Source organism: Gymnoscopelus microlampas (genome assembly GCF_963454915.1).
Source record: "Gymnoscopelus microlampas genome assembly, chromosome: 11".
Taxonomy (NCBI): Eukaryota; Metazoa; Chordata; class Actinopteri; order Myctophiformes; family Myctophidae; genus Gymnoscopelus; species Gymnoscopelus microlampas.
The window spans coordinates 50,288,500-50,315,999 of NC_139948.1; the positions used below are offsets into that span (position 1 = coordinate 50,288,500).

Consider the following 27,500-nt stretch of genomic DNA (forward strand, 5'->3'; position numbering starts at 1 on the left):
ACACACACACACACACACACACAGCTGAATGAACAGTGCTGAGTGCTATTTGGGTGAACACAATAAGAGGAGTGCCCTGCCCTGGCATGATGCCTCAGCCTTGTGCCGATACGACCTATCCCCCAGTGAATGCTGGGAAAAGGTCATCTGTCCTCTCCAGCAGCGTTGCTTCCTGACTGCAAGGTATATTTAAAGAAGGTACGGTCGTCTACGTCACCTTCTCCGTCCCGTAATTCCAGAGCTGGCAGATTGGTTGCACTGCATGAGAGGCAAACATGCAGCCGGGAGGTCGATGATGGAATGCATTGGAGTCAGTGAGAGCCAGCTGGACCGGCTTATAAATAATCACTATTTCTGAACGATTGAGACCATATATATACTTCTAGGAGTCAGTGTTGATTTTGACAGCAAATTTCGATTTAGTTTTAGTCATAGTCTTTTGAATACAATTCCATTTAGGTCATTTTTTAGTCATCTGAAATGTTTTAGTTTTAGTCTAGTTCTAGTCGACTAAATATCATAAGATTATGGTCGACTAAATCTACAGTTGATTTAGTCGACTAAAATGTATGTTGGCGGTCCCTTGATGGCGTCGTAATGGCTGATTTTACACTTGGTTGCATGCTGAAAATAGCAGATCAACAAGCTCACAACGCATCGTAGCGTGACGCGTTGTGAGCTTGTAGATCTGCTATTTTCAGAGCGCAACACCCGAGCGCAACCATAACATAAAATGACTTGTCTTTTAGTTCTACTGGATCTCTAGTCCCTCACAAACATTTTAGTCTAGTTCTTATTTGTTGACGAAATAGTCAATATATTTAGTCTAAGTCTTAGTCATCGTAGCTTAGTTTTTATTTAGTTTTCGTCAGTGAAAAAAGGTAGTCGACGAAAACATTTCGTCATAGTTTTTTTTAGTAGACAAAATCAACACTGCTAGAAATACATGAGATAGAGGGGGGGGCAGTTCCTCTCTCTACAGTGAGGCGGCGCTGGCGTCCCTCTCCTGGTTCGCCAACGCTCGTGAAATCACGGACACACGCTGAGCCAGCGCCCGTGACAGTAACAGTGTAACGTGAGAAGACCTGGATATCGTCCATATCAGATGAGACGGCAGAATAGTCTTCCTCTTAACCCATTAAGACCGGGGACGCGTCTGTGTCATTTTAGATGTATTTGGCTATTCAAAAATAGCAGATATACAAGCTCATAGCGCGGCACCGAGTGCCGCGCTATGAGCTTGTAGATCTGCTATTTTTGAAAACTCGTGAAAACATTTTTTTTTTTTTTTTTTTTTTTTTAAACTGTTAGGATTTAGAAAACATTTTTAGAATCGGCCTCAGGTCTTAATGGGTTAAGAAAGAAAATCTCCAGACCTCAAACCAAGCGCTGCCTTCTACATCAGAGTGATGTTATGTAAATGACAGAGTCACTGCATCGATCCCTGCGTCTGCCATCATGTCCTCCCTTTCCTTCATCTTTTTTTACAGCATGGCTCTGTGCCTGCGTGCGCACGTGCGTGTGTGTCAACAAGATTGTGCGGGCAAAAATCCTTGATTATGCGATGAAATATGGTGGGTTTTTATATGATTTGATGTGTTGAAATTGCGTAACGTTGCGAAATATGTGGAAAGTTGTGAAATATGCGAAAAGTTGCGAAAGTAGTGAAATATGTGATTTTATGCAGTTGAAGAAAGTTGCAAAATATGCGGGAAGTTTGCACGGAAATATGCGTTTATGCGCCCTTTTAAAAATGTTTTTACCCATGCGTAATCTGCGCCATTTGGCTGATTATGCGATAAATCATGTCATCGCATAATTGCATTTGTGTGGAGGGTCTATCTAGCATACTACTCCCCTACTACTACGTGGCGAAAGGGCCTACTCTGTGTGGAGTTTGCATGTTCTCCCCGTGTCTCCTAGGGTAGTTAATATCCTCACATAAAACATGTAGTAATCCTGGTCACTATAGACCACCGAAGTCCTGACGTCACTCGTTCATCCCCAGGTTCGTAAAGTAATGTCTCTATATGGAGAATAACATTGGGTCATCATAGAATCGTCTCATATAAGAATTGTGGTCCAAAAATAAACAAACTGTCTCTGCGATATTGTCAGGGAGGAGGTTCTGTATCGTTTATGATAGTCAGTCACTTATATTTGATACAGTATGTTTCTGGCGAAAATGTAACTAATTCGGCGGAAGTAACATTATCGTTTTCTCACCGTCAGTTGATGCTTCAGTTCATATCCATAAGAGTCAAACCGCCGGGATCACTTGTTTATTTTTGGAACACAGTTCTTATTTGACGCGATATTAAAGACGTCTATGGGATTCAGAATGGGGGTGGAAAACCGTGAACCAGGTAGACAAGCCAAGGATGTGTAAATTACGTCGGACTTCGGTGGTCTATACTGCCTCCCCCTGGTCAGCCGGGGCGCCTGATGTAGGGGAAGGGAACTGGTTGGAATAACGTGTTCCTTCCACGTCCAACCAGGGAAACTCCCCCCCTGTCGGATGACAAGAAGGTCAGTTGGCTCTCATGCATTGAAGGAGGCATGAGCTCGGCCCTGGCCTCCCTAGGCTGGTGGGGGGAGTGTAGTGCCCAAGATCACATAGCAAATTGGCACCAGGTGAAAAAGGGTTACAAAATCGAGGGATCATTTTTTTTTAGAACATACTACTCCCCATTATATCATGTACTTTAAAGCATAACCATCACCACCTAGAATATTGTCTCCGACTCCTCTGATCAATTACTGATTGATCCACAATTCCACGACAGAAGCCATGGCGGTATTAGTCCCCGTCTTGTTCTGCAATTTGTCCTTCCTTCCTCTCTCTCTCTCTCTCTCTCTCTCTCTCTCTCCCTCTCTCTCTCCTCTCTCTCTCCCCCTCTCTCTCCCCCTCTCTCTCTCTCTCTCTCTCTCTCTCTCTCCTCTCTCTCTCTCTCTCTCATCTCTTCTCTCTCTCTCTCTCTCTCTCTCTCTCTCTCTCTCTCTCTCTCTCTCTCTCTCTCTCTCTCTCTCTCTCTCTCTCTCTCTCTCTCTCTCTCTCTCTCTCTCTCTTCTCTCTCTCTCTCTCTCTCTCTCTCTCTCGGTGGGTGTATAGCTGGTGGAGCCAGGCAGCCAGGCCCAGTGAGTGTGTCACTATAATGGATGATGGGAAGGAGAAGTGTGATTACTCTGGCTGATAGAGCCAGGTGGACAGCCCAGAAAGTCTGGACTCCATGAGCAGAAGGCAAGGTGGGGGGGGGGGGGGGGGGGGGGGCATCTTAATGCAGATAGAAGAGAGAGTGAAAGGGCTGACGGGATTGGAAGCAAGAGAGTGAGTGTGAGTGAGAGTGAGTGTGAGCGTGAGCGTGTGCGTGTGCGTGTGCGTGTGCGTGTGCGTGTGTGTGTGTGTGTGTGTGTGTGTGTGTGTGTGTGTGTATACGGTAACCATTTAAACCCTCTATTCTAAGCACTGTGTTAGGGCGTGTCTACCTTGCTGGTCCACAGACGGTCTGGAGGAGTGCAGGATCTTGGGGATGGCGAAGCCCATGTCCAGCGCTGTCAGGGTCAGCTCATTCATGAAGTACGGCAGCTGGAAGAGACATGTTGACACTTTACTAACATATTTATACCAACCCAGCACACTGCAGTAGCACAGCGACGGTCGGCAAAAAAATCATAATAATAATCTGGACACCGGGCTGCAAGCAAACCCACATTTAGGTGATGTGTGTGTATGTGTGTATATATTGTATATGTGTGTATATATTAGAGACGGATGCCAACTTCAATATATGAAAAGAACATGTAACTGTAATTATACATTGAACAAGTAAATGTAAAATACACATACATTGAACTTTAATTCATTTAACCACTTACATCCTATTCAGAAATGTTCAAAAATATATCTACAAGCTCACAATACATCACACTGCGACATGTTGGGAGCTTGTAGATCGTTATTTTTAAAAACATTTTAAAGGTAAAAAATCGGGACACTTTTGGCTGCATAATTGCCGATACCAATGTCATCAAAAAAGTCAAATAATAAGCCGATAGATCATCCAATCCGACATGCAGTACGTAGCGGTCGGGCCCTAGTGTAGATTTGCGGGATGTAGACTATCGCCACTCACCCTGATCTTACTGAGTTTCATCTGGATCTTCTTGGAGACGACGTTGGCCCAGTATCTCTCTCCCAGGAAGTCCCAGAAGATTCTTCCCAGCAGAGCGTTGACCCAAGCCTCGGCTTCTACGCTCTCTTCTGGACCCCTGAGCAACTGATGGTGACATCATGCACATGGATGAAAGCTAGGCATGTAAACAGTTTATCGTAAGTCGGTTAAAATCGATTCAAACTGGTGACAATTTAACCCATTAAGACCTGGAACTGTGTCATTTTTTGATTTGAGCTAAAAAGCATTATTTTACACTTTGGGCTATTGAAAAATAGCAGATCTACAAGCTCATAGCGCGGCACCGAGTGCCACGCTACGAGCTTGTAGATCTGCTATTTTTGAAAAATCTTGAAAATGTGTGGAAATCTTTGAATATATATATTTTTAAAGCGAATATTTTTAACTCAAATCTTTGCTTCTGGGGGGGTCCCTGGAACAAGATATTTTGATGGGGGTCCGCGGCCAATTACATATCATTTTGGGGGTCCTTGACATGAAAAATATTGAGCACCACTGATATAGAAGCATACGTTTTCAGAAAACTGTCTCAATGGGTTAAATCGACTTAATAAAAAATGCCCAAAAAAGAAGAAAATCAAGAGAATTGATAAAAAAAAAGATTTTTCAGTCATTTGCTACTGTATTGAAAAGAGGATAAGAGAAAACACAGTATTGTAAACAAAAAAACAATGAAAAGAGAAGAAAATACAGGATTTGTGCGGGGACAGGATGCTTCCAAGGTGTTCAAAGGTGTTCTGCTATTAGCCCAACTGTATCCAGAATGGGTTGATTCAGTTATGCATCGATAAGGATTTTTAAAATATCTTTTTATTACATTGGCTATGGCAGTGGTTCTCAAAGTGGGGTCCAGGCAGGGACTCTAGCGTTCTTTGACGGGGTTCTAGATTTAGCCGTACAAGTATGTAACTCTGACATAATACAAATGGAACCAAATGGACCTGTTAGGGTCCATTTGGTTCCATTTGTATACTGTCAGAGTGGTTCCATTTGTATACTGACATGTAAACGTTTGAGAACCACTTGGCTATGGCATGGAACGAATCGACACATCATATTCTACATACATATTTACACAGGCTTGTGATCTATCCACCATGTTGTGTTGGTACAGTACCTTCTTGGGCGCTCTGGGGCTGCTCTCGGGGCTGCGTACGGGGCTGCAGGTAGCCGTGGGGCTGTCCACCAGGTCCTGGCCGTTCACATACTTGGCCATGTAGACGTTATAGTCCAGCAGCACCTTCTGTTTGGTGGCTCCGCCGTCGTCGGCCTCCACGCCTCCTCCTCCTCCACCCGAAGGGAGGCTGCCACTGCCGCTGCGACAGGGAGCGGGCGGGAAGGCTAGCGGGGGGGGCGGAGGGAAGGGAATGGGTGACAGAAATAGGGTGTGGAAACACACATGTTTTAATATCACTCATTATTGGTTGTATTTATACTTGCATTTCTGTTTTATATATATATTTCTTTCCCCTTTTTTTTCTTATAATTCTAAGTAGCCAATTATTTCTACCCCTATTGTATTCCAATTTGGTAATTTTGACAATTCATTCCTCCCCTCACTGCTTGCTGTTGTGCCATATGTCACCATCCTAGGTCACAGTAACAGTATTGTATGGCCTATCAACTGGTTTTCTGAAATAAACAAAGACAGAATATGTGCATCTTTTACATTATAAACCATTAAGAAAAAAAAGCTTCAACAGTGAATTTATTCTGGTATCCTCATGACTTTGTTCTTGTATAGACCCCTTAACAGACGACGTCACACTGATAAGAACCAGTATACGTGCAACCAGTATGCGTGCAATGAAACCCATTCTATCAGGTCTCGCTAGGACGCGCCTCACTAGCCAACACACAAGAGGGGGTTGGGGTGCGCTGAAACCAGCGCACCCCGAAATAACAGGTTGGGAATTGATTGCGTGAAACAATCACCTGTGCGTCCAGTCTCAATGTTAGTAAACAAATAATTGGTCTATAGCCTAGGAGGCCCTAGCCTACTTAGCCTTGTACATTAAGATAACATGTCAATGATAATAAAGAACACGACAAGTATTACACCCGCATACTCTAAACTGTAGTTACTATGGGGCAGCAGTCTTTGGATGGAAAAAATAAATTAAAAATAAATTATTCTGGCGAGGAGCTTTTTTCCTGCTTTGTGCATGTGGTCACACCCCCCACCCCCCACTCTGACGTCGTTGACCCCAGGCACCTGTGCACTGATTCAAGCTTGATGCGCATATAGCCACATGCGGCCCCCACCTTCACTTAATGCGGCCCGCAGGTTAATATTGGAATACTGATACATTATTGATTTCAGCTGTTACAATTCCTAACATGCAAACATGACCCGCTTTAATTACTGCAGTCTATATTAGTAGCTTAATGACTAGTATTTAAATTCTATTGTCTTTTTTATGTCCAATGTATTCGTATTTAAGTTCATAAAGCTAACATAAGTAAGTATAACTAAATGCATTTGAAATTAAATGAAAATGTTACTTTTCAGGATTCCAATTCAAAAATATATTTAAAAAAAAATCAGGATTCCTGCGATGCGTTTTGAGCTTGTAGATCGGCTATTTTTGCTACTTTTGTGCGACAAAGAATGGCGAAGTAAGTACAGCATTAATTTAAGAAAAATACGGAGGTGTCTGCCCGACAGTAAACAGTATGCGATGTGGCCCTCTGGAGTGAGTGTGGAAATATAGTGGCCCTCTCCATCATCAAAGTTGAGTCACCCCTGGCTTATAGCCTCCGTATGGAAGGACAGTACTGTAGTTACAGAGCTCCATTGCTGATGGCTGTTTAGTTAGATGCTCCTAGAACGGTCTTCAGGTAGCCAGTGTATGGATAAATGTGTGTGTGCCTGCCTGCGTGTGTGTGTGTGTGTGTGTGTGTGTGTGTGTGTGTGTGTGTGTGTGTGTGTGTGTGTGTGTGTGTGTGTGTGTGTGTGTGTGTGTGTGTGTGTGTGTTGAACTGACCACTCTTGGACACTCCACTCCTCCCGTCTGTCTTGAGTCGAGACGCCAGCAGAAAGCGCCGGAACCACTCCTCCTTCTCCCGACCCGTCCTCCCAAACAGGTAGATGGTCAGGTCCACCGGCGCCGCTGGCCTCTTGGGCTCCTCCGCCACGGGGCACGGGACCTCAGACTTCTCGGCCTTTTCCTTTTCCGCCTTCTCCCCCTTGTCCAGACCGTCCCCCTTGTCCAAACTGTCCCTTTTGTCCAGACTGTCCCCCTTGTCCAGACTGTCCCTTTTGTCCAGACTGTCCCTTTTGTCCAGTTTGTCCGTCTTCTCGCCGGCTCCAGCCGCCTTGTCGTCCCCTGCCGTGTCTCCCTGGGCTTTGGACATGAAGTCTTCCTGCTTGGCCAGCTGGATGCAGATGGGATACTTCTTGTTCCACACGCGCTTCCTGGCCAGACTCTGGGGCACCAGGTGGATCTGTGAGGAGGAATACACCATGCTTCACAACACTGACAAACAACCTGGGGTCCACAGGAGGGGGAGGGGGGGGGGGGGTGAGGCCTTGTCTGACCAGAGCACAAATCATGACTTTTTGGGGTCACTATAGAATAAAACGGCGATGAGCGATCATATTGGATATACATTTTCTGTGGACAGTTGAAAAGGTAAAAATAACGTGCATTTTAGAGCTGAAATAGGCTATATGCACAGCAGCCATATTGGGAATGAATTGGGCCCCTTCCTTACTTCCTTCACAGGTGTTACCAATGATACTAATTAAGGCTCCGTTCCATGTAGTGTGGCATAGTGGTTGTCTTATTTTCAAGGACCCCCATAACTCTGAGAGCGTACAAATGGAACCAAATGGACCCGTACACACCCACCATAAGGGGTGTTTCTAGTGAGCCAACATGCACGATATCAGCACCGTGACCAGAATGGAACAGAGCCTTCATTAGTATCATTGGTACCACCTGTGAAGGAAGTAAGAAGAGGCCCAATTTCTTTCCAATATGGCTGCTGTGCATAGAGCCTATTGGCTGCGGTGTCAGCGATTGCAAGGGGGAGGGGATTCGAATTTCCCCTAAACCAATCACAAGAGATCCACGGAACCGCCTACATCTGACGTCATCGCACAGCTTTGTTTTAGCAGATATTCGCTGATTGGTTTGTCGTTAGACCCACCCCCCCACCTCCGACTCTCATTGGACGGTACTGGAGGGTATCGAAGATATCCTATAGGCTCACATTTCAACACCAGACTAAGAGGCAGTCCACTCAGAGAGTGGGCGGGGTCTATGGTTTGGAACCAGGCTAGGGGGTCGCGGGTGTTTTGTTTTTTTTTGCTTCCGTGGCAGTACAGTGATCCACTCAGTGCTTCTCAGCCATCCTGTGATCAATCATACTGGATTTAAATATTCTGTGACCAGTTGAAAAGATAAGAAAAACAAAAATTGCTGGCTGTGGGCGATTTATTTATGTGTTTAGGCCTACTCTGGCAGTAAATGAGGCCTGAGGTTCCGATTCTGCAAAATGTCTTCTAAATCCTAACGGTTTTCTGAAAAACGGATGTTTCTATATCAGTGGTTTTCAAACTTTCTCATGTCAAGGACTCCCAAAATTATGAATTTGGCCGCGGACCCCCATCTCAAAATATTTTGTTCCAGGGACCCCCAGAAGCAAAGATTTGAGTTAATGTTTGCTTTAAAAGAATATATATATATTCAAAGATTTGCACACATTTTCAAAAAAAATCAAAAATAGCAGATCTACAAGCTCATAGCGCGGCACTCGGTGCCGCGCTATGAGCTTGTATATCTGCTATTTTTGAATAGCCAGAAGTGTAAAATAACGCTTTTTTATCTCAAATGAAAAAGTGACACAGATGCTTCTTCAGGTCTTAATGGGTTAAGTACAGTGCTTGAGTAAATGTACGTAGTTACTTCACACCACTGACACACACACAACACGCACCTTGCTGTCGGCCAGGTCGTAGATCTTCTGGCTGATGTAGGTAACGTCGGGTTTGGGCTCGTTGTGCGTGGCGCGGCGCGCCACGTTGCGGTTGGGTTTGGACAGGCGCAGGACGGAGCCCTCCAGACGCACGTACACCGAGTGGGTCAGCGTGGCGTGGTACGTCTCTGGGTCGTAGCTCTGGATCTCATTCATCCAGCCCTGTGGAGGGGAGGGGGGTGGTGGTGGAGAAAAGGTAATCAAATGTTTTACTTAACCCATGCAATCCGGGAACGCATATACTGTGTCCTCAGGTTTTCACACAATTTCACAATTTCACTGAAATCGAATGCTGCGTTGATGAAAACGAACCAATCCTGCAAACTTTGGAAGCCAATCTTAGCCAATCAGGATAGAATATGGAAATCGGACAGATCCGTGTTGATCACATGACTATAGAGATACTGTGTACCGATCTGCGTGAGGTTTGGACAAAAATCTTTAGGAGTGATATCCAAAATTTTGCACAAGTCTTGCACAAATCGGCCTCCTGGTGGGGCAGATGTTCGTCTTTGGCATCCAGGGAGTGTGTGTGCACAGTTTCGCAGCGGCTGGTGCTAACGGTGCCGGAGATTAGCTGTTCACAGACAGACACACGGACAGGGTGCAAAACATACTCTCGCCAGGCTTTAACAAAAAAAACAGCAGAGAGATTTTTTTTTTATGATAGGTTCCCAGATTGACTGCAAGCAGACAGTTCTCATGTGGAGTAGTGTCCAGTACATAAGAGAGGGGGGGTTTTAACAGCCTGGCGCTCTCAGCTGATTGTCTGGGGCTCGAGGCGAACCCCCGCCCCCCCCTCCCCTCTCCCCTTGGGAGTGTCTGAAGGAGAAATGTAATCTGAGGTGTGGCAGCACGCTTAATCCCATCCAGACCTCAACCAAACCACTGGTTCATCTATCCCACAGGGAAGCCTCTGGGTGGAAAACCAATCACATTGAAACAACAGGGGAAATGTCAGGTTCTGACTGCAACACAAGGCCAACGTCTGACACTGAACCAGTGATGGACAGTAACCATGTAACAGCAGCCTGACCAAGTACTTGATATACTGCAGTGGTTTTCAACCTTTTTTCATGCCAAGGACCCCTAAATTGAAATACATTTCCCCGCGGACCCCCGTCTGAAAACGTTTTATGCCAGCGACCCCCAGAAGCAAAGATCAGAGTTAAAAATATTCGCTTTAAAAAAATATCTATCTTGGGACACATTTTCAAGAGTTTTCAAAAATAGCAGATCTACAGTACAAGCTCATAGCGCGGCACTCGGTGCCGCGCTATGAGCTTGTAGATCTGCTATTTTTGAATAGCCAAAGCTAAGTGGTTAAGATGATTGTGACACTATGTTAACTAATTTCGCTGGGGACCCCCTGGTACCCCCCCCCCCCCCAAGGACCACTGGTGGTCCGCGGACCACTGGTTGAAAACCACTGATATACTGCACTCACTGCAGTGCATTTTCTAGTATCTTTAGTATGTCTATCACTCCACTACATTTTAAATATTGCACTGACTCAGTGACTCCACTATAGTGGTATAGTCCCAAAGGTTGCAGAGGGAGCTCCTTGCCATTAGTTTTATTGTTTTTTATGATTCATGGCGTGTTGCCGGGCAGACTCCATGATGTGGGTGACTCTTCTGTCTTCTGTCTTTGTCAGCAAGGACAGTCTATAGAGCTGGCAAGGTTGGGAGTGTGGATAAGTGTAGGACAACTGCACTATGCAGTGTGGTGTCTAAAGTCCTGGAAAGAACTCCATTAGATTGTGTATGTGATTATACCGCTACCACACACAACCAGTTTGACTTCAAGGCAAAGCACATACAGACAGTAGTCACATAGACCGGCCTGGTCTATGCGTTTCCTGATCTATTATGAGCACCGGTCTACTCTGGAACGATGCAGGTTGGAAATGCAAAACCCCACCCGGTTTTGTACGCATTGTCGGAGACCGTTGTACCCATGTCTGTCCCCTTTATGCCCATATATGGAGCCCATACATGTCAGGCATGCCCAAATATGGAATCTAGGCCAGTCTATGGCGCCATATTGATTACATAAGCGTACACCAGATTTGCGGTTATTATTGCGGCCTGTAATTTTATGATCCGACCAACTTCACACCTGCCGCATCACGCCCCTCAGGTCCTTGCAGATAGATGATACGCACGGCGAGTTTGAAGTCGGTCGGTTCTCGAGATGCGTGAACTACAGACACAGACGGACAGATGTTTTGCACATTCATAGTAGAATGTCTTTGGAAGGGACAGTGGGATTTCTGGCTGTTCTGAACAAAAGTAAAAGCCACATCATGCTAGTGAAAGACGGTTTCCACTTTTGCTTTGGCAATGTAAACGTATGTTTTCTCCTGCCAATAAAGCCCTTTGAATTGAATCGAATTGAATTGATAGGAAGAGAGCCTCCTTTGAGAGCCACATTGTGAGAGCCTCATATTTTGTCTGTGAAAAGGTTTGGTTGAGGCTGTGTGCACTTGTCATCTCTAGCCAGTTAACACCCACAAACCATTTATAACACTGTGACAGCTGTTTGTACGCGGAGAAAGACAGAGAGCTGTGAGTGCATGCAGCACTGCAAGTGAGGCGGGGCTGCTACATGTGGCCAACTGTGTGTGTGTGTGTGTGTGTGTGTGTGTGTGTGTGTGTGTGTGTGTGTGTGTGTGTGTGTGTGTGTGTGTGTGTGTGCGTGTGTGCGTGTGTGCGTGTGTGTGTGTGTGTGTGTGTGTGTGCGCGTGTGCGTGTGCGTGTGCGTGTGCGTGCGCACGTTTGCGTGCGTGCGTGGCCTGTGTGTCACTGCAGAGTGAGAAAAATGCTAAGTTGCTTTGACTCTTCTACTGGGCAGAGACGAGACGAAAATGCTGCTGATATTGACAGTGCAGCAAATGGGTATTGAAACAATGTCCGATATTCAGAATATCTTTTTTGTGACAAAACGTGAGAAGTGATAAGTGGGTATACGGCGTATAGCTTCATATATCTTCAACCACACCAACTGTCCGTGATGGAACTTGCGCAAAAAAACTAATTTCACCCACTTGTTTTACTTCTGTAAATCTGTGAAAATAAAGCTAATTCTGATCCGTCACTTGTCTACTTTCACCATGATGGAACGTGCTGCATGTCCTATGCACAACCAAGAAATATCTAAGACGTAGTTAAATAAGTATCTCCATAGCTACGCCTCACTCACTACTACAGACTTAATTCTTTCACAGACCCAACGCAGAAATGGGATGTTTTCATTGTGAAATGATAATAGTTTTATCTGCTGTAAGACTGCGTGTCTGAAATAAAGAGAGAAAGAGAGAGAGAGAGAGAGAGAGAGAGAGAGAGAGAGAGAGAGAGAGAGAGAGAGAGAGAGAGAGAGAGAGAGAGAGAGAGAGACAGACAGACAGACAGACAGACAGACAGACAGACAGAGACGCTATGCAGGGTGTGGGGCGAGGCTAAAGCTGATATCAGCTGCAGTTAAAGACCATCCAGCTCATGTCCAGCTCATGTACTGACAGCCAGGCCAAACAACAAGGCTTGGACATCTATCTGCCTAGCTTTGCTTTGAGCATCATAAACAGATGTCACTTTTCACAGAATGTGATATCTAGCTTGAAAATGTTAACTCTTAATAGCACAAAGGAAAGTACAGTATGATTGTTTCTAAACAGTTGTTTGTGTTTTGAAAAGAGGTTGACTTTTCACAGAGAATAAAAGCATCAACCAATACTGTAGGTAATATTTGACCAATGTTTTTTTTTATAGTATAGTTTGTTTAGTTTTTTTATGTAGCTATGGTCTTATCTTTAGGTTTTTATTTTTTTATTTTAGAGGTATTAAAAAGTCCTTAAATTGTAACTTTATAAATGTGCAGATACTCTGTATACACTTAGTATGTTGGTTTGTTTACTGTTGAGTGAGAAAACAATGTTGCACATTAAGCTAATCGTCTGGAGACATCCCCAAAATCGTGTGGGGACCCACAGGCTGAGAAGCACTGATCTAAAGTAGGTGCTGGGCCCACAGAAGACAGCGATAAAAACATGAAAGACACTCCGCACACTGTAAGCTCCCTTAAGTGCAGTTAACTGGCACACCCTCCAGCGCCAGTGTGCCTGTACTGTAGTCTGACTCTGAAGAACAGCTTTAGCCACAGTGTGCCTGTACTGTATCTTTATTCATATTTTATACTTTGGCTATTCAAAAATAGCATATGTACAAGCTCGTAGCGCGTTACTCGGTGCCGCTCTACGAGCTTGTAGATCTGCTATTTTTTGAAAAATCTCAAAAATGTGTGCAAATCTATCAATCTTTTTTTTTTTTTTAAAGGCTAACATTTTATACTCAAATCTTTGCTTCTGGGGGGTCCCTGGCACAACATATTTTCAGGTGGGAGTCCGCGGCCACATACATATCAATTTGGGGGTCCTCAGCACGAAAAAGTTTGAGAACTACACTGTCTTACAGCACCTTTATTAACCCATTGAGACCGGGAACGCATCTGTGTGTCATTTTTAGATTTACTTGTGCTATTAAAAAAAGTAGCAGATCTACAAGCTCGTAGCGATGCACCGAGTGCCGCGCTATGAGCTTGTAGTTCTGCTATTTTTGAAAAATCGTGAAAGTTTGTGCAAATCTTTGAATATATGCTTTTTTTTAAAGCGATCATTTGTAACTCAAATCTTTGCTTCTGGGGGACTGTACAAATGTCTTCTAAATCCAGTTTTTAAAAAAATATATAGAGTTTCTATATCAATGGTTCTCAAACATTTTCATGTCAAGGACCCACAAAATTATATTTATTTGGCCGCGGACCCCCATCTCAAAATATTTTGTCCCAAAATATTGGGATCCCTATTAGAGAAGCAAAGATTTGAGTCAAAATATTTCCCTTTAAAAATATATGTATTCAAATATTTCCTAAACATTTCATGATTTCTCAAAAATAGCAGATCTACAAGCTCATAGCGCGGCACTCGGTGCCGTGCAATGAGCTTGTAGATCTGCTATTTTTGAATAGCCCAAAGAAATGTTAAAATGACACATAGATGCGTTCCCGCTCTTAATGGGGTTAAGGGAGCAATAGTTTTCTTTTCACAAGCGCATAGCGTCCTCCTCCGTCCCTCACCTTGAATATGGCCGGTTGTTTGATGTCCAGCTGGGCCAGGTTCCACTGGTCCCCCCTCCTCCTCCTCCTCCTCCTGCTCCTCAGCCTGGACGCAGAGGACCCCCGCTGGGCGGACAGCCAGAGCACCAGGGCCGCCAGCATGAAGCCCCCCACCACGCCGTGGACCACCGCGCACACGTAGGGAGGCAGGGGCAGCACCAGGTACCAGTACACCACCTGGGGTAAGACGATATGAGTGGTGCAAAGTAACTAAGTGCATTTACTCTGTAGTACTGTACTTAAGTAATGTACACTTTTGAGGATTTTTTTAATCCCACGATTTTTGTAACCCATTTTTTTCACCCGGTGCCAATTTCCTAAGTGATCCTGGGCACTACACCAGCCCTACACCAGCGCTACACCAGTCCCCCACAGCCTGGGGAGGCCAGGGCCGAGCTCATGCTTCCTTCAGTGCATGAGAGCCAACTGACCTTCTTGTCACCTGACAGGGGAGAGTTTCCCTGGTTGGACGTAGTGCGTGGAAGGAACACGTTATTCCAACCAGTTCCCTTCCCCTGAATCCCCTCCATCAGGCGCCCCGGCTGTCATGGGGGAGGCAGTATAGTGAGTGACCAGGATTGCTACATGTTTTTGTGAGGGTATTAACTACCCTGGGAGACACGGGGAGAACATGCAAATTCCACACAATTTTCAATACGTTTACTTCTACTCCACTACATCTCAGAAGCAAATATTGTACTTTTACTCCACTACAATTATTTGAAAACTGCTACTAGTTACTTTGTAGATTTTTATTATTATTACGAAAACCACGTTAACCACTTCAGCCCTACAGTATATACATTTCGGTCATTTGAAAATAGCCGATCTACAAGCTCACAATGCGTTGCGATGCGACGCGTTGTGAGCTTGTAGATGTTTTTCTGTTAAATATAACGTGTAAATAAATCAAATCAAACCCAAAAAAAAAGAGTCTATAACTGCACCTGGGTGAGTAGGATGAGGGCGGTCACGGGCACAGGGTCCGCCTCCTCCTCTTCCTCCTCTCCCTCCTCTTCCTCGGTATCGAGTTCGCTGCAGAACCCGGTGCTGCTGCCGGCGGCGCCACGGAGCGTCAGCCGCCTCGCCCCGGAGGCAGCCATGGCGGCGGTGGTGGCGCCCCCCTGGGGGGGCGGCGGCTCGCCGTCGGGCGTCTCCGTGTCGGTACACAGCTCAAAGTCTTCGCTGTACAGCTCGCAGAAGTCGTCGTCTTCCTGGCGAGCCGCCAGGGCCGACATGGAGCAGCGACCCAGTGTGAGAGAGGGAGACCTGGGGGGAGAGAGAGAGAGAGAGAGAGAGAGAGAGAGAGAGAGAGAGAGAGAGAGAGAGAGACCCAGTGTGAGAGAGGGAGACCTGGGGAGAGACGCAGCGTTGATTTCGTCGGCTAAAACTATGACGAAAAATGTTGGTCGACTGCCTTTTTTCACTGACGAAAACTAGGCTACGATGACTAAGACTAAAGGCCTTTGCAGACAGGGTGCGATTTTCCGCACGGAAAAAAGGGACAATATCATTTTTTAAATGAACACATGGTTCTCAATGACCTCATGCACACCCCGTGCGGTGATGCGATGCGGCGATGCAATGCTTTTTTTTTTCAATCGAACCCAGTTCGATTTGTGTGTTTTTTCGCATGCGGTAAAAACTGATTGACTAATCGCACCCTGTGTGCAAAGGCCTTAAGACTAACTATATTGACAATTTCGTCAACAAATAAAAACTAGACTAAAATGTTAGTGAGGGATCTAGTGGAGAAGAGATCCAGTAGAACTAAAAGACAAGTCATTTTATGTTTGGTTGCGCTCGGGTGTTGCGCTCTGAAAATAGCAGATCTACAAGCTCACACAACACGTCGCGCTGCGACGCGTTGTGAGCTTGTAGATCTGATATTTTCAGCATGCAAGCAAGTGTAAAATCAGCCATTACAACGCCATCAAGGCACCGCCAACATACATTTTAGTCGACTAAATCAACTGTAGATTTAGTCGACTATAACCGTATGATATTTAGTCGACTAAAACTAGACAAAAACTAAAACATTTCAGATGACAAAATATACAAAGTAACTAGTAACTAAAGTTTCCAAATAATTGTAGTGGAGTAAAAGTACAAGATTGTCCTCTGAGATGTAGTGGAGTAGAAGTAAAAGCACTGAAAATTGGAAATACTCCAGTAAAGTAAAAAATACTTAAGTACAATACTTGAGTAAATTAACTTAGTTACTTTACACCACTGGAATTCACATGTCCGGTATGGTTTAGTTACTTCCCACCACTGACCTGGGGAAAGCAGAGGAGGAGGTCTGTGCGAGGCTGGCCACCGGGGGCGCCGACCCCGTCGACGCCACCAGAGACGGGAAGGAGAAGAAGACAGAGTCGTGGTGGTGGGTGTGGCTCTCGTCGGTGGGAGTGTCCTCCTCTTCCTCCCCGTCGCCCGCCTCCTCCTCCTTGATGCTGTAGCTGTTGACGTTGCCCTCGGCGACGTGTCCGTTGACGGACGCCGTGGCGCTGAGCTCCGTCACGCTGTCGGGAGAGAGAGACCAGGTTTGTTAGAGCAGTGGTTCTCAAACATTTTCGTGCCAAGGACCCCCAAATAGACACTTATTAGCCCGAGGACCCCCATTTGAAAAGATAAGCCAGGGACCCCCATAATAGAAGATTTTTGCGGCTCTCTAGCAGTGATTTTCAACCATTTTCATTTCAAGGACCCTCAGTTTGACATGCATTAGGCTACGGACCCCCATTTAATGGTATTTATGTCTCTGGGACCCCAATTCATATTGTAAAATCAATGTTAATTTAACTCTGAGAGTGTCCAAATGGAACCAAATGGACCCGTTAGGGTCCATTTGGTTCCATTTGTACACTCTCAGAGTTACAGACCCATAAGGGTCCATTTGGTCCCTGTCCATCATTTAGCTGGGGACCCCCTGGAACCCCCTCAAGTACCCCTGGGGGTCCCCGGACCCCACTTTGAGAACCAATGGTCTAGAACCACCGATCCGACCGAAATGCCCATATATATGAATATGATGAATGATGATGAATGAGTTTTTATTTCATATTTGCCTGATGAAGACCTAGAAGGTCGAAACGTCGCAAAAATAAAAAGTGAGTTTCTTGGAGCTTGAGAACAGTGTGCGGACTTCCTTCTGCTTTTTCCTGAGTTTTATTTCGAACATTGTTTAAAAAAGACAAATAGAATACAAAACAGAAGAAAACAACAACAGCAATGTCCGGAAAGGGGTAGGATGAAGTCTAAAACTTATAAACCCCCTTTTTCATTTGTCATTTTCACAATTTTTCAAAATGTATTCACAACCTTAACATCTCCACTGCATGTTAAAAAGAAAACAATAGAAACAACCGCAGTAATATAATATAATATAATATAATATAATATAATATAATATAATATAATATAATATAATATAATATAATATAATATAATATAATATAATATAATAATAAAACCAACCCTACTACTAGTAGATACTCTATCTGAAAACAGCCAATCCAACGGGCCCATGACGGGCCACATTACAACAGGGATGCCAGGACTCAATAGGTCAACATGGCCCCTCCTCACCCAAATACCTCTTAAATATGATATTTTATATGCCTTCTTGAAGTGATTAATATTTGTTGTACCTCCACACTCAGTCCATTCCATAAATTCACTCCATGAACTGACATACACATACTTTTCAATGTTGAACTAACACAATGTATTTTGAGATTAAGCTCAAAAAGGAAAAGAGGAAAAAAAAAATAGAAAACTATAAGTACCTGGAGGAGAGCGACTTGACCCGCTGGGCGGCCGAGGAGGAGGAGGAGGAGGAAGAGGACGCGGCGGCGGGGGTCTCGTCTCCCATCATCTTGCTGAAGAGCTGCAGCCGGTCGGACATGGCCTCCGAGAAGCGCCGCTTGGTGTCCTCGATGCGGGCCTCCACCTCCTCCTGCACCTTGAAGAAGGAGCGTCCGTCCGGCGGGGTCTGCGGGGAGGAGGGCGCCGTCTTGGAGTCGCCCCCCACGCCGGCGGCGGGGACCACGGGCGCCGTGCCGGTGTAGAGGCGGGGCTGAGAGAACTGCTTGAAGAGCTGGACGTGGCGGCGCGACTCCAGCGGCGAGCGCTGGGACGACGACGTCGTCACTGACAGTAGAGGAGGAGGAGGAGGGCTTTTATAGTTAACCCATTAAAGGGGTAGTTCGCCCAAAAATAAATCGTATTTTCTATCAATTACACACACATTGAATTAACACATTGATTGCGTAGATCGCATATATTCGTTCTTTCAAATCCATCACTTTATTGCCTAGATCGAATATATGCGTTACTTTCATTTTTGGGGGGAAAATTCCACGAGGGGGGACCTAACACAGCTTTGGAATGATCGATCGTCTCTCAGAGAAGAAAAATGTGGATGTGACATCATTCCAAAAAAACGTCACTTCCACCCGCCCCAATGATGGGATTTTCAGAAAAACAACTTTTTTTTTCATGGAAAACCACCCGTTTTCAGCGGACCAAAGCTCCAAAATGGCAAACTTGTCGTTCCCATGGATACACAGATCCTCCCGCCTACTCACAGGAACCTTTTTTCGTGTTTATTTTTGCCAGACCCAGGGGGTCGGCCTACATGAGGCTTTGTCTGTCCCTCTTACCCTCTTTTCTGTCCCTCTTTCCCTCTTTTCTGTCCCTCTTTTCCTCTTTTCTGTCCCTCTTTTCCTCTTTTCTGTCCCTCTTTCCCTCTTTTCTGTCCCTCTTTTCCTCTTTTCTGTCCCTCTTTCCCTCTTTTCTGTCCCTCTTTTCCTCTTTTCTGTCCCTCTTTTCCTCTTTTCTGTCCCTCTTTTCCTCTTTTCTGTCCCTCTTTTCCTCTTTTCTGTCCCTCTTTTCCTCTGCACACACGTCAAGCGAAGTCCGGCCATTCAGATTTCAACCACTAGGGGTCTGGCAGTACCAGGTCTCCTGGTTCTAGTTTACACAATGTCGGTTCCACAGCGTTTCAAATCATCGGATTGAGGTAATTATACGCCGGCACGGAGATAGAAGTTCAATATCTTTGCAATCAATGTATTAACCCATTTAGACCTGGAACGCATCCGTGTCACTTTAGGTTTCTTTGGCTATTCAAAAATAGCAGATCTGCAAGCTCATAGCGCGGCACCGAGTGCCGCGCTATGAGCTTGTAGATCTGCTATTTTTCAAAAATCGTAAAAAAAATATTTTTTATATTTTTTTCAAAAATCTGTTAGGATTTAGAAAACATTTTAAGAATCGGACTCAGGCCTTAATGGGTTAATGGAGATTTGTTTAGTTTTTTTGGACCACAATTATTTTATGAGACGATTCCAAGATGACCCAATGTTATTCTCCATAGAGAAATAACCTCCACGACCCAGAGGATGAACGAGTGACGTCAGGACTTCTGTACTAGTCTGTACTAACCTTGAGGAGCGGGAGCTGTGGCGGGGAGATGATGGAGCTCCTGCTGCTCTGACGGAGGAGGAGGAGGATGATGAGGAGGAAGGGGAGGAGGAGGAGCAGCAGCAGGCTTGCTGGCGTCGGCGGACAGAGACTTGACGAAGGAGATCATCAGGTCTCGGCGCCGGGGGGGCGGGGCGTGCGTCGGAGGAGGAGGAGGAGGCGGGGCTTCCACGTCGTTGGACAGCGTCCGGACCAGGCTGAGGAAGGGCTTGGACGAGGCCAGGGTGGAGGAGGACCTGGCAACAAAGGTATTGGCATCAAAATACACGCACAAATATACACAAAAGAACCAAAAGTAAAAGTATCCATTATGCAGAATGTCCCATTTCACAGGTTTCAAATGTATAAAATGTAGGGTTGTCCGATATTGGCTTTTTTACCGATAACCGATATACCGATATTGTCCAACTCTTAATTACCGATACCGATATCAACCGATACCGATATATATTTTTTTTTTCAAAAACCGATACCGATATTTTCCCGATATCAATTTTTATGCTAATATCGGCCGATAATATCGGAAGGCCGATAATATCGGACATCCCTAATAAAATGTATAAAAGATATTTTGAAGCAATAGATCGGCTATTTTCAAATAGTCTAAATGTATAGGGCTGAAGAGGTTAATGTATGTTTTTTAATAATAATCAAAATCAACAAAGTAACTAGTAACTTTCAGTTATTTTTGCCTAATTTCGCGTAATCGTCAGAATATCTTCCATTCGTCTGTATCCGTATTTTATCTGTTGAAGAAATAGATAGAAACGTTTTGCCAGTACACAAAGCCTAAAAAGGCAAATAAATATGTATGTATATGTAAACCGTTAATCACATTATTTTATTTATATTTTTACCCAGGGTAGTAGTCCTGCACACAGACACACGCACGCACGCACACGCACGCGCGCACGCACGCACGCACGCACGCACGCACACACGCACATTAAAACATGGGAGCTGACCAGTACAACCACAGTCTACTGTTGGCCACTGAGCAGCTCCACTTGAGTAGTTGGGGATTCAGTGTCTTGCTCAAAGGCACTTCAGCGGTGTTCGGGGGAGGGGTGAGTGCTGGTGACCATTCACTTCCCCCACCCACATTTTCCACATCCTGCCGGTCCGTGGAATCGAACCGGGAACCATCCAGCAACAAGTGTGCTCTTCTTAGCCTCTAACCTATAATTATTTGTACAGACAATATTGACGGTCAACTGAAGCGTCACGATGGTGACAAACCCATACCTGCCCGGTGACGAGGAGGTGGAGCGCTCTGAGGAGGGCCAAGAGGAGCTGGCGGGGGGCGTGGAGCCGAGGGGGGAGTGGGAGGAGGAGGAGAAGGAGGCGGGGACGATGGCCACGGCCGGAGAAGAGGCATGCGGCGGCACGGGCCGCGAGGACGAGACGACGGCAGAGGACACCTCCTCGCTGGCCTCCAGGCCTGTGAGAAACAAGCAACCAGGTCCATGAAAACAAGCCCCAAAAAAGCGACTAATAATAGGCCACATGAGCACTTTAACCCTTTATGCATCGGATATTCTAATATAGCCGATCTACAAGCTCACAACGCGTCGCGATGCGACGCCTGTAGATCTGCTATTTTAAAACAAATCATCCCACAAGAAAAAGGAAAACATTTTGAATATTTTGCGAAACGTTTTAACACAAATCTGGTACGGGGGTCCCTCTGGCACAAATACATGTTCATTTGGGGGTCCTTGTCGTGCAAATGTTGCAGAACCACTGGTTTAACCCTTTAAGACCGGGAAAGCGTCATTTGTGTCATTTTAAGATTTATTTGGGGCTATTCAAAAATAGCAGCTCTACAAGCTCATAGTGCGGCACCGAGTGCCGCACTATGAGCTTGTAGATCTGCTATTTTTTTTAAAAAGCTTGATTTGTTTTGCAAATCTTTGAATATATATGTTTTTTTAAAGCGAACATTTTTAACTCAAATCTTTGCTTCCCTGGAACAAAATATTTTGATATGGGGGTCCACAGCCAAATACATATAATTTTAGGGGGTCCTTGACATGAAAAGGATTAAGAGGACATTTGTAGAATCCCCCAGAAGCAAATATTTGAGTTACAAATGTTTGCTTTAAAAAATATATATATATATATATATATATTTATTCAAAGATTTGCAACAAATGTTCACGATTCTTCAACAAATAGCAGATCTACAAGCTCGTAACGCGGCACTCAGCGCTACGAGCTTGTATATCTGCTATTTTTGAATAGCCCAAAGAAATATAAAAATTACACACAGATGTGTTCCCGGTCTTAATGGGTTAAACGACATTAGTAAAACAACAAACTTCCCACTGATGTCAAGACAGCAGAGTCACTGCCCATCTTTCGCCGCAGGCTGAAAACCCACCTCTTCAGGAAACACTACCCTTCCTCTCTGCCTGGCCTACTTGTTGTTAACTAGTTGTAGGAACTATTGTTGTATTGTTGTATTGGATCTATTAGCTCGTGCTCATTTGATTTGGCTATTTTATCTCATCTGTTTTAGAAAGTAGGTAGCTGATATATTGCACTTTTACCTTAGCGCTAGGTATACTCTTGGTTGTTTGTTTTTACAGGAAATGCACTTAAGACCTCTGGTGATCAGTAGTTTCGTTCCCTACCTATGTTGAATGCACTTATTGTAAGTCGCTCTGGATAAAAGCGTCTGCTAAATGACTGTAATGTAATGTAACAAACAAGCCCCCAAAAAACCTTACAAGCAACTTCCATAGGAAAAAAAAAAGCCCAAAGTCGCTTATAATAAACAGACATGGCAACACTTGCCTGTGTCCTCCAGGGGGTCCCCGGGGCCCCCCGGGGCCGGCGGCAGCGGGGGCCCGTAGAGCTCCTCGTCATCGTCCTCCTCCTCCTTCCCCAGGGCGGAGAAGTGGATGGTGATGGTGTCTCTGGAGACGGAGCGCTGCACCTGCAGCTTGGGCCCGGGGGCGTGGCGCTGAGGGGGCGTGTCTGCGTGCTGCTGCTTGCCACTCCCCCTGCCGCCGCCCCCGCCCCCGCCCCCTCTGCTGCCGCCTCCCCCCTGGCTAGTCATCACCACACTGGGAGGGGCTTACAGCCTGGAGAGAGAGAGAGAGAGAGAGAGAGAGACAGAGACAGAGACAGAGACAGAGAGAGAGAGAGAGAGAGAGAGAGAGAGAGAGAGAGAGCATTTGAATATTATATTTATGAACTTAAAGGGTTAAGGGTACAACCATCAAAAAAATGCATACATACTACTACACCGGATACACAAAAAAACTAAAAAAACAAAAAACCTGAAACAAACATGTTTTTTTTTCGCGGGCAAAGACAGAGAGAGAACGCAGAGCACCATTTCAAACGTACTTCTAAAATGATGGCCGCTATAAAATTCACAGCTCCCTGTGTCCCACGTGACACATGGTTTACCTGCCACAAACAACCGCACAAACAACCAACCAACCACACACACGGTCCACAGGACCTCAGGACAGGACAGGACAGGACAGGACAGGACAGGACAGGACAGGACAGGACAGGACAGGACAGGACAGGACAGGACAAGACAGAGACAGGACAGGACAGGACAGGATAGAGACAGGACAGGACAGAGACAGGACAGGACAGGACAGAGACAGGACAGGACAGGACAGGACAGGACAGGATAGAGACAGGACAGGACAGAGACAGGACAGGACAGGACAGGACAGGACAGGACAGGACAGGATAGAGACAGGACAGAGACAGGACAGGACAGGACAGGATAGAGACAGGACAGGACAGAGACAGGACAGGACAGGACAGGACAGGATAGACAGGACAGGACAGGACAGGACAGGACAGGACAGGACAGGATAGGACAGGACAGGACAGGACAGGACAGAGACAGGACAGGACAGGACAGGACAGAGACAGAGACAGGACAAGACAGGACAGGACAGGACAGGACAGAGACAGAGACTGTTGGAAAGGTCAATATGTCAGGCTGCCCTGCTAGCAGGCATTGGGCCTTTGATCTAGGTCAGGCTGCCCTGGGGCCTTTGTTCTGCTAATGAGAGCTGATTAAGACACACCTGCTAGTTCAATTATCAGAGGTAGACTCAGCTGTGTTAGCCAGTTAGTCGTCAGTTTTCAGTATCACTCTACAAACCAACTCCTAGCAGAGAGGTGCATGTTTGTGCGTCACTGACGTTTAGTAAGTGATGTTGTGTGTTCTTGGTAACAATTATTTCATGCTTGCAGCCTACCTGATTTGATTGTCAACCTAAGTTTGCTGTTAATGTTGATGTTTGTTTGATAACTTGCATTGTGAATGTTTGATGATGAAGCAGCCTATTTGTTGGTTATGTGAATTGAATGAAAGCATTATAGAGCTTTGAAGTAGTTATTTCTGTACAATGTTAATGAAGATGCTTAACTGTAATCACAGATATCACCGATATTCTGCTGTGTATTATTTATTTGGTATTGCACTGTTTGATATTTTGCAGAGATATGTTAGTTTTTGGTACAAACCTGTTGCCATTTTGTCTTTACTTTCTAGACCACAATCAATGTACAACTCTGCCAATCACCTGCTATGAATGGAAGTAAAGCCACAGGCCCTACTGTGTAAACTGCAACTTCAGCTGGAACCCACCAAGACCTTCACCACCCCTACAGTCAGCTAGCATTCGGCAAGCCTATACTCCAAATCCTCAGCATCAGTATCCATCTCACCGACCGGCCTATGCTACACCTGCACAGCAACCGCATCAGTATGTGCCACACCGACCGACCTACGCCACACCTGCACAGCAGCCACTGGCACATCTTACAGAGAGAACCTATCGCGGTCCCATTCCAACAATTCCAGATTTCACCAAAGCAGATCCTAGTGAATTCACTCGTCTTAAGCTTGCCTTAGAGAACCTCCTACCTCCTGATGCCACAGAGCTGTTCCGCTATCAGATTCTGCTGGACCATCTCAAGTTAGAGGAGGCTCGTCTCGTAGCCGATGCCTATTTAAACTCACCTACACCCTACTCACACACAATGGCTGCCTTGACAGAACAGTTTGGTCAACCTCAGAAGTTAGCCCTGAGGAAAATAGCTACTGTAATGAATGCCTCAGACATCTGCCAGGGAGACTCAAGAGCCTTCCAGAAGTTCTCCCTGCAAGTGCGTGCCTTAGTGGGGATGCTGCAGACCCTCGGACGTGAAGGTGCAGTGGAGCTCCAATGTGGTTCACACGTAGAGAGACTCCTGAGCAAGCTTCCCTCTGATATGCGTTCAGGATTTCGCAGATGTATGCGTCGCCAACCTGGAACCGGGTATAACCTGACAGACTTCTCTGCATGGCTACAAGAGGAGGCCTGGTGTCAGGACAGCGAAGGCCAAGCTATGGTCAAAGGGCCTAAGGTAGAGCAAAGGCGCGACAACAAATATCACACAACCACAGTACTACATGGTGCTGAGGATGAGCAGGCAGCAGAGTCACGACCACAGACACCGGACACAGGCAATAAGAAGGCACGGCCAGCCTACTGCCCATATTGTGAGAGTGAGGACCATTTCTTGAGCCAATGCGAGACCTTCAAGTCTTTCGATAAAGACCAAATCATCCAGTGGATAAAGACCAACCGGCGTTGTTGGCGATGTGGAAGAGCGCATCGCGCAGCTCAGTGTGATCTGAAGAAGCCTTGCAGCAAGTGTCAAGGTAAGCATCTCCTGATACTGCACGATGTCAACTACAAACCTCCAGAGGAAGGATCCTGCTGCCATGTCAGTTCCGCCACAGAGTGCAATCAAGTCCTCCTCAAAGTAGTCCGGGTCCTACTACATCATGGGAACAAGACACTTGATACCTACGCAGTCTTAGATGACGGCTCACAGCGTACGATGCTTCTGCCTGCAGCTGCGCATAAACTAGGACTGCAAGGGCACCCAGAATCACTAGCCTTGCGGACCATTCGCCAGGATGTGCAAACACTGAATGGCACGTCTGTCACCTTCAGTGTCTCACCTATCTCCCAGCCTCACAGAGCCTTCCCGATCAGTGATGTGTTCACTGCCAAACGTCTCAGCCTTGCCGACCACTCGTATCCTGTGGACGCCCTTAAGTCAAAGTTCAAGCACCTCCAGGACATTCCTCTAGAAGCCTTCAATAAAGCAAGTCCTATGCTGCTTATAGGTGCAGACCAGCCTCACTTGATCACTCCTGTCGAGCCAGTCCGTCTAGGACCCCCTGGTGGCCCGGCAGCTATTAAGACCAGGCTCGGTTGGACGCTCCAGGGTCCAGCCAGACTGGAAGAGTTACAGCCATCGCCTCAGCAGTGCTTGTTCACTTCACTCTGTCCACAAGAAGTGGAGTCAAGGAGGAACGTGCAGACGCTGCCAGCCAGACGTGAGAAGCAGATGATGTGTACGAGAGAAGACCGGCTCCTTGAAGCCAAGTCCACCAGAGTTGAGGTGGATGGCGTTCTGAGATGCGCAACTTTCTGCCAGGCTCCTATGAATGCTGTGATGTCACGGCTTAGAGGCCTGGAGAAATACCACCTGAAAGATCCGGAGACTACAGCCGCCTATGAAGCGGAAATGCAAGAGCACACTGATCTCAAGGACTGCCGATACAGCGAATCCTCAGAGAATCCGGTAGATAACCTCACCAGAGGTAAACCCCATCCACAGGGGACGGATGAGCCTAGATTTAAGACCTGGAATGAGCTGGGAGAGTCCCTTACCGAGGAGCTGTACGGGGCGGCCAGCCTTTCCGGAACACCACCTGTTACCACCGGTCAAGCTACACAGATGCTCACATTCAGGAATGCTCAGCAAGAGAGCTTTGCAGAAGATCCTGGTCGCCATCCAACAAAGCCACTCCAGGAGTATGACTTCGAACTGTGCCACCCTGGACCCAATATAGCTGATCTGGAACCAGTTACACCAAGTTACCTGCTGATGGGGCGGCCTGACACCTCATCTCCTCAGGTGGCTTATCCACAGACAGAGCTCCGTAGACGTCGGAGTTGGAGACACTTTCAAGTGCTTGCAGATAGTTCCTGGACTGCCTTTGTCAACCAACAGTCCATGGTCGCTGATGGATTGTTGACCTTTCCGGAAAGCACATTTGACCTCAAATGTGGGGGCGGCTGTGTTGGAAAGGTCAATATGTCAGGCTGCCCTGCTAGCAGGCATTGGGCCTTTGATCTAGGTCAGGCTGCCCTGGGGCCTTTGTTCTGCTAATGAGAGCTGATTAAGACACACCTGCTAGTTCAATTATCAGAGGTAGACTCAGCTGTGTTAGCCAGTTAGTCGTCAGTTTTCAGTATCACTCTACAAACCAACTCCTAGCAGAGAGGTGCATGTTTGTGCGTCACTGACGTTTAGTAAGTGATGTTGTGTGTTCTTGGTAACAATTATTTCATGCTTGCAGCCTACCTGATTTGATTGTCAACCTAAGTTTGCTGTTAATGTTGCTGTTTGTTTGATAACTTGCATTGTGAATGTTTGATGATGAAGCAGCCTATTTGTTGGTTATGTGAATTGAATGAAAGCATTATAGAGCTTTGAAGTAGTTATTTCTGTACAATGTTAATGAAGATGCTTAACTGTAATCACAGATATCACCGATATTCTGCTGTGTATTATTTATTTGGTATTGCACTGTTTGATATTTTGCAGAGATATGTTAGT

General features: G+C 45.9%; 1 protein-coding gene and 1 long non-coding RNA gene across 2 annotated transcripts in view; both read right to left on the reverse strand.

Moving 5' to 3' along the window:
* The window catches only part of LOC311054841 (testis-expressed protein 2-like), a gene marked incomplete at its 5' end in the record, with an annotated part of 44,801 nt that extends 21,929 nt beyond the window's left edge, over positions 1-22,872 (reverse strand). Inside the window, 12 exons of the mRNA XM_084070841.1 lie at positions 3,487-3,586; positions 4,134-4,277; positions 5,311-5,534; positions 7,181-7,640; positions 9,138-9,338; positions 14,310-14,525; positions 15,296-15,617; positions 16,628-16,870; positions 18,137-18,500; positions 19,797-20,071; positions 21,081-21,276; positions 22,635-22,872. Coding sequence (XP_083926967.1) covers positions 3,487-3,586; positions 4,134-4,277; positions 5,311-5,534; positions 7,181-7,640; positions 9,138-9,338; positions 14,310-14,525; positions 15,296-15,617; positions 16,628-16,870; positions 18,137-18,500; positions 19,797-20,071; positions 21,081-21,276; positions 22,635-22,872 — 2,983 coding nt within the window. The remainder of the gene's footprint in view (positions 1-3,486; positions 3,587-4,133; positions 4,278-5,310; positions 5,535-7,180; positions 7,641-9,137; positions 9,339-14,309; positions 14,526-15,295; positions 15,618-16,627; positions 16,871-18,136; positions 18,501-19,796; positions 20,072-21,080; positions 21,277-22,634) is intronic.
* Positions 22,873-22,880: 8 nt separating this feature from the next.
* Positions 22,881-27,500, reverse strand: part of LOC311055159 — a 24,786-nt gene continuing 20,166 nt past the window's right edge. The window contains exon 3 of the long non-coding RNA XR_014601761.1: positions 22,881-22,924. This is a non-coding gene — a long non-coding RNA (uncharacterized lncRNA). The remainder of the gene's footprint in view (positions 22,925-27,500) is intronic.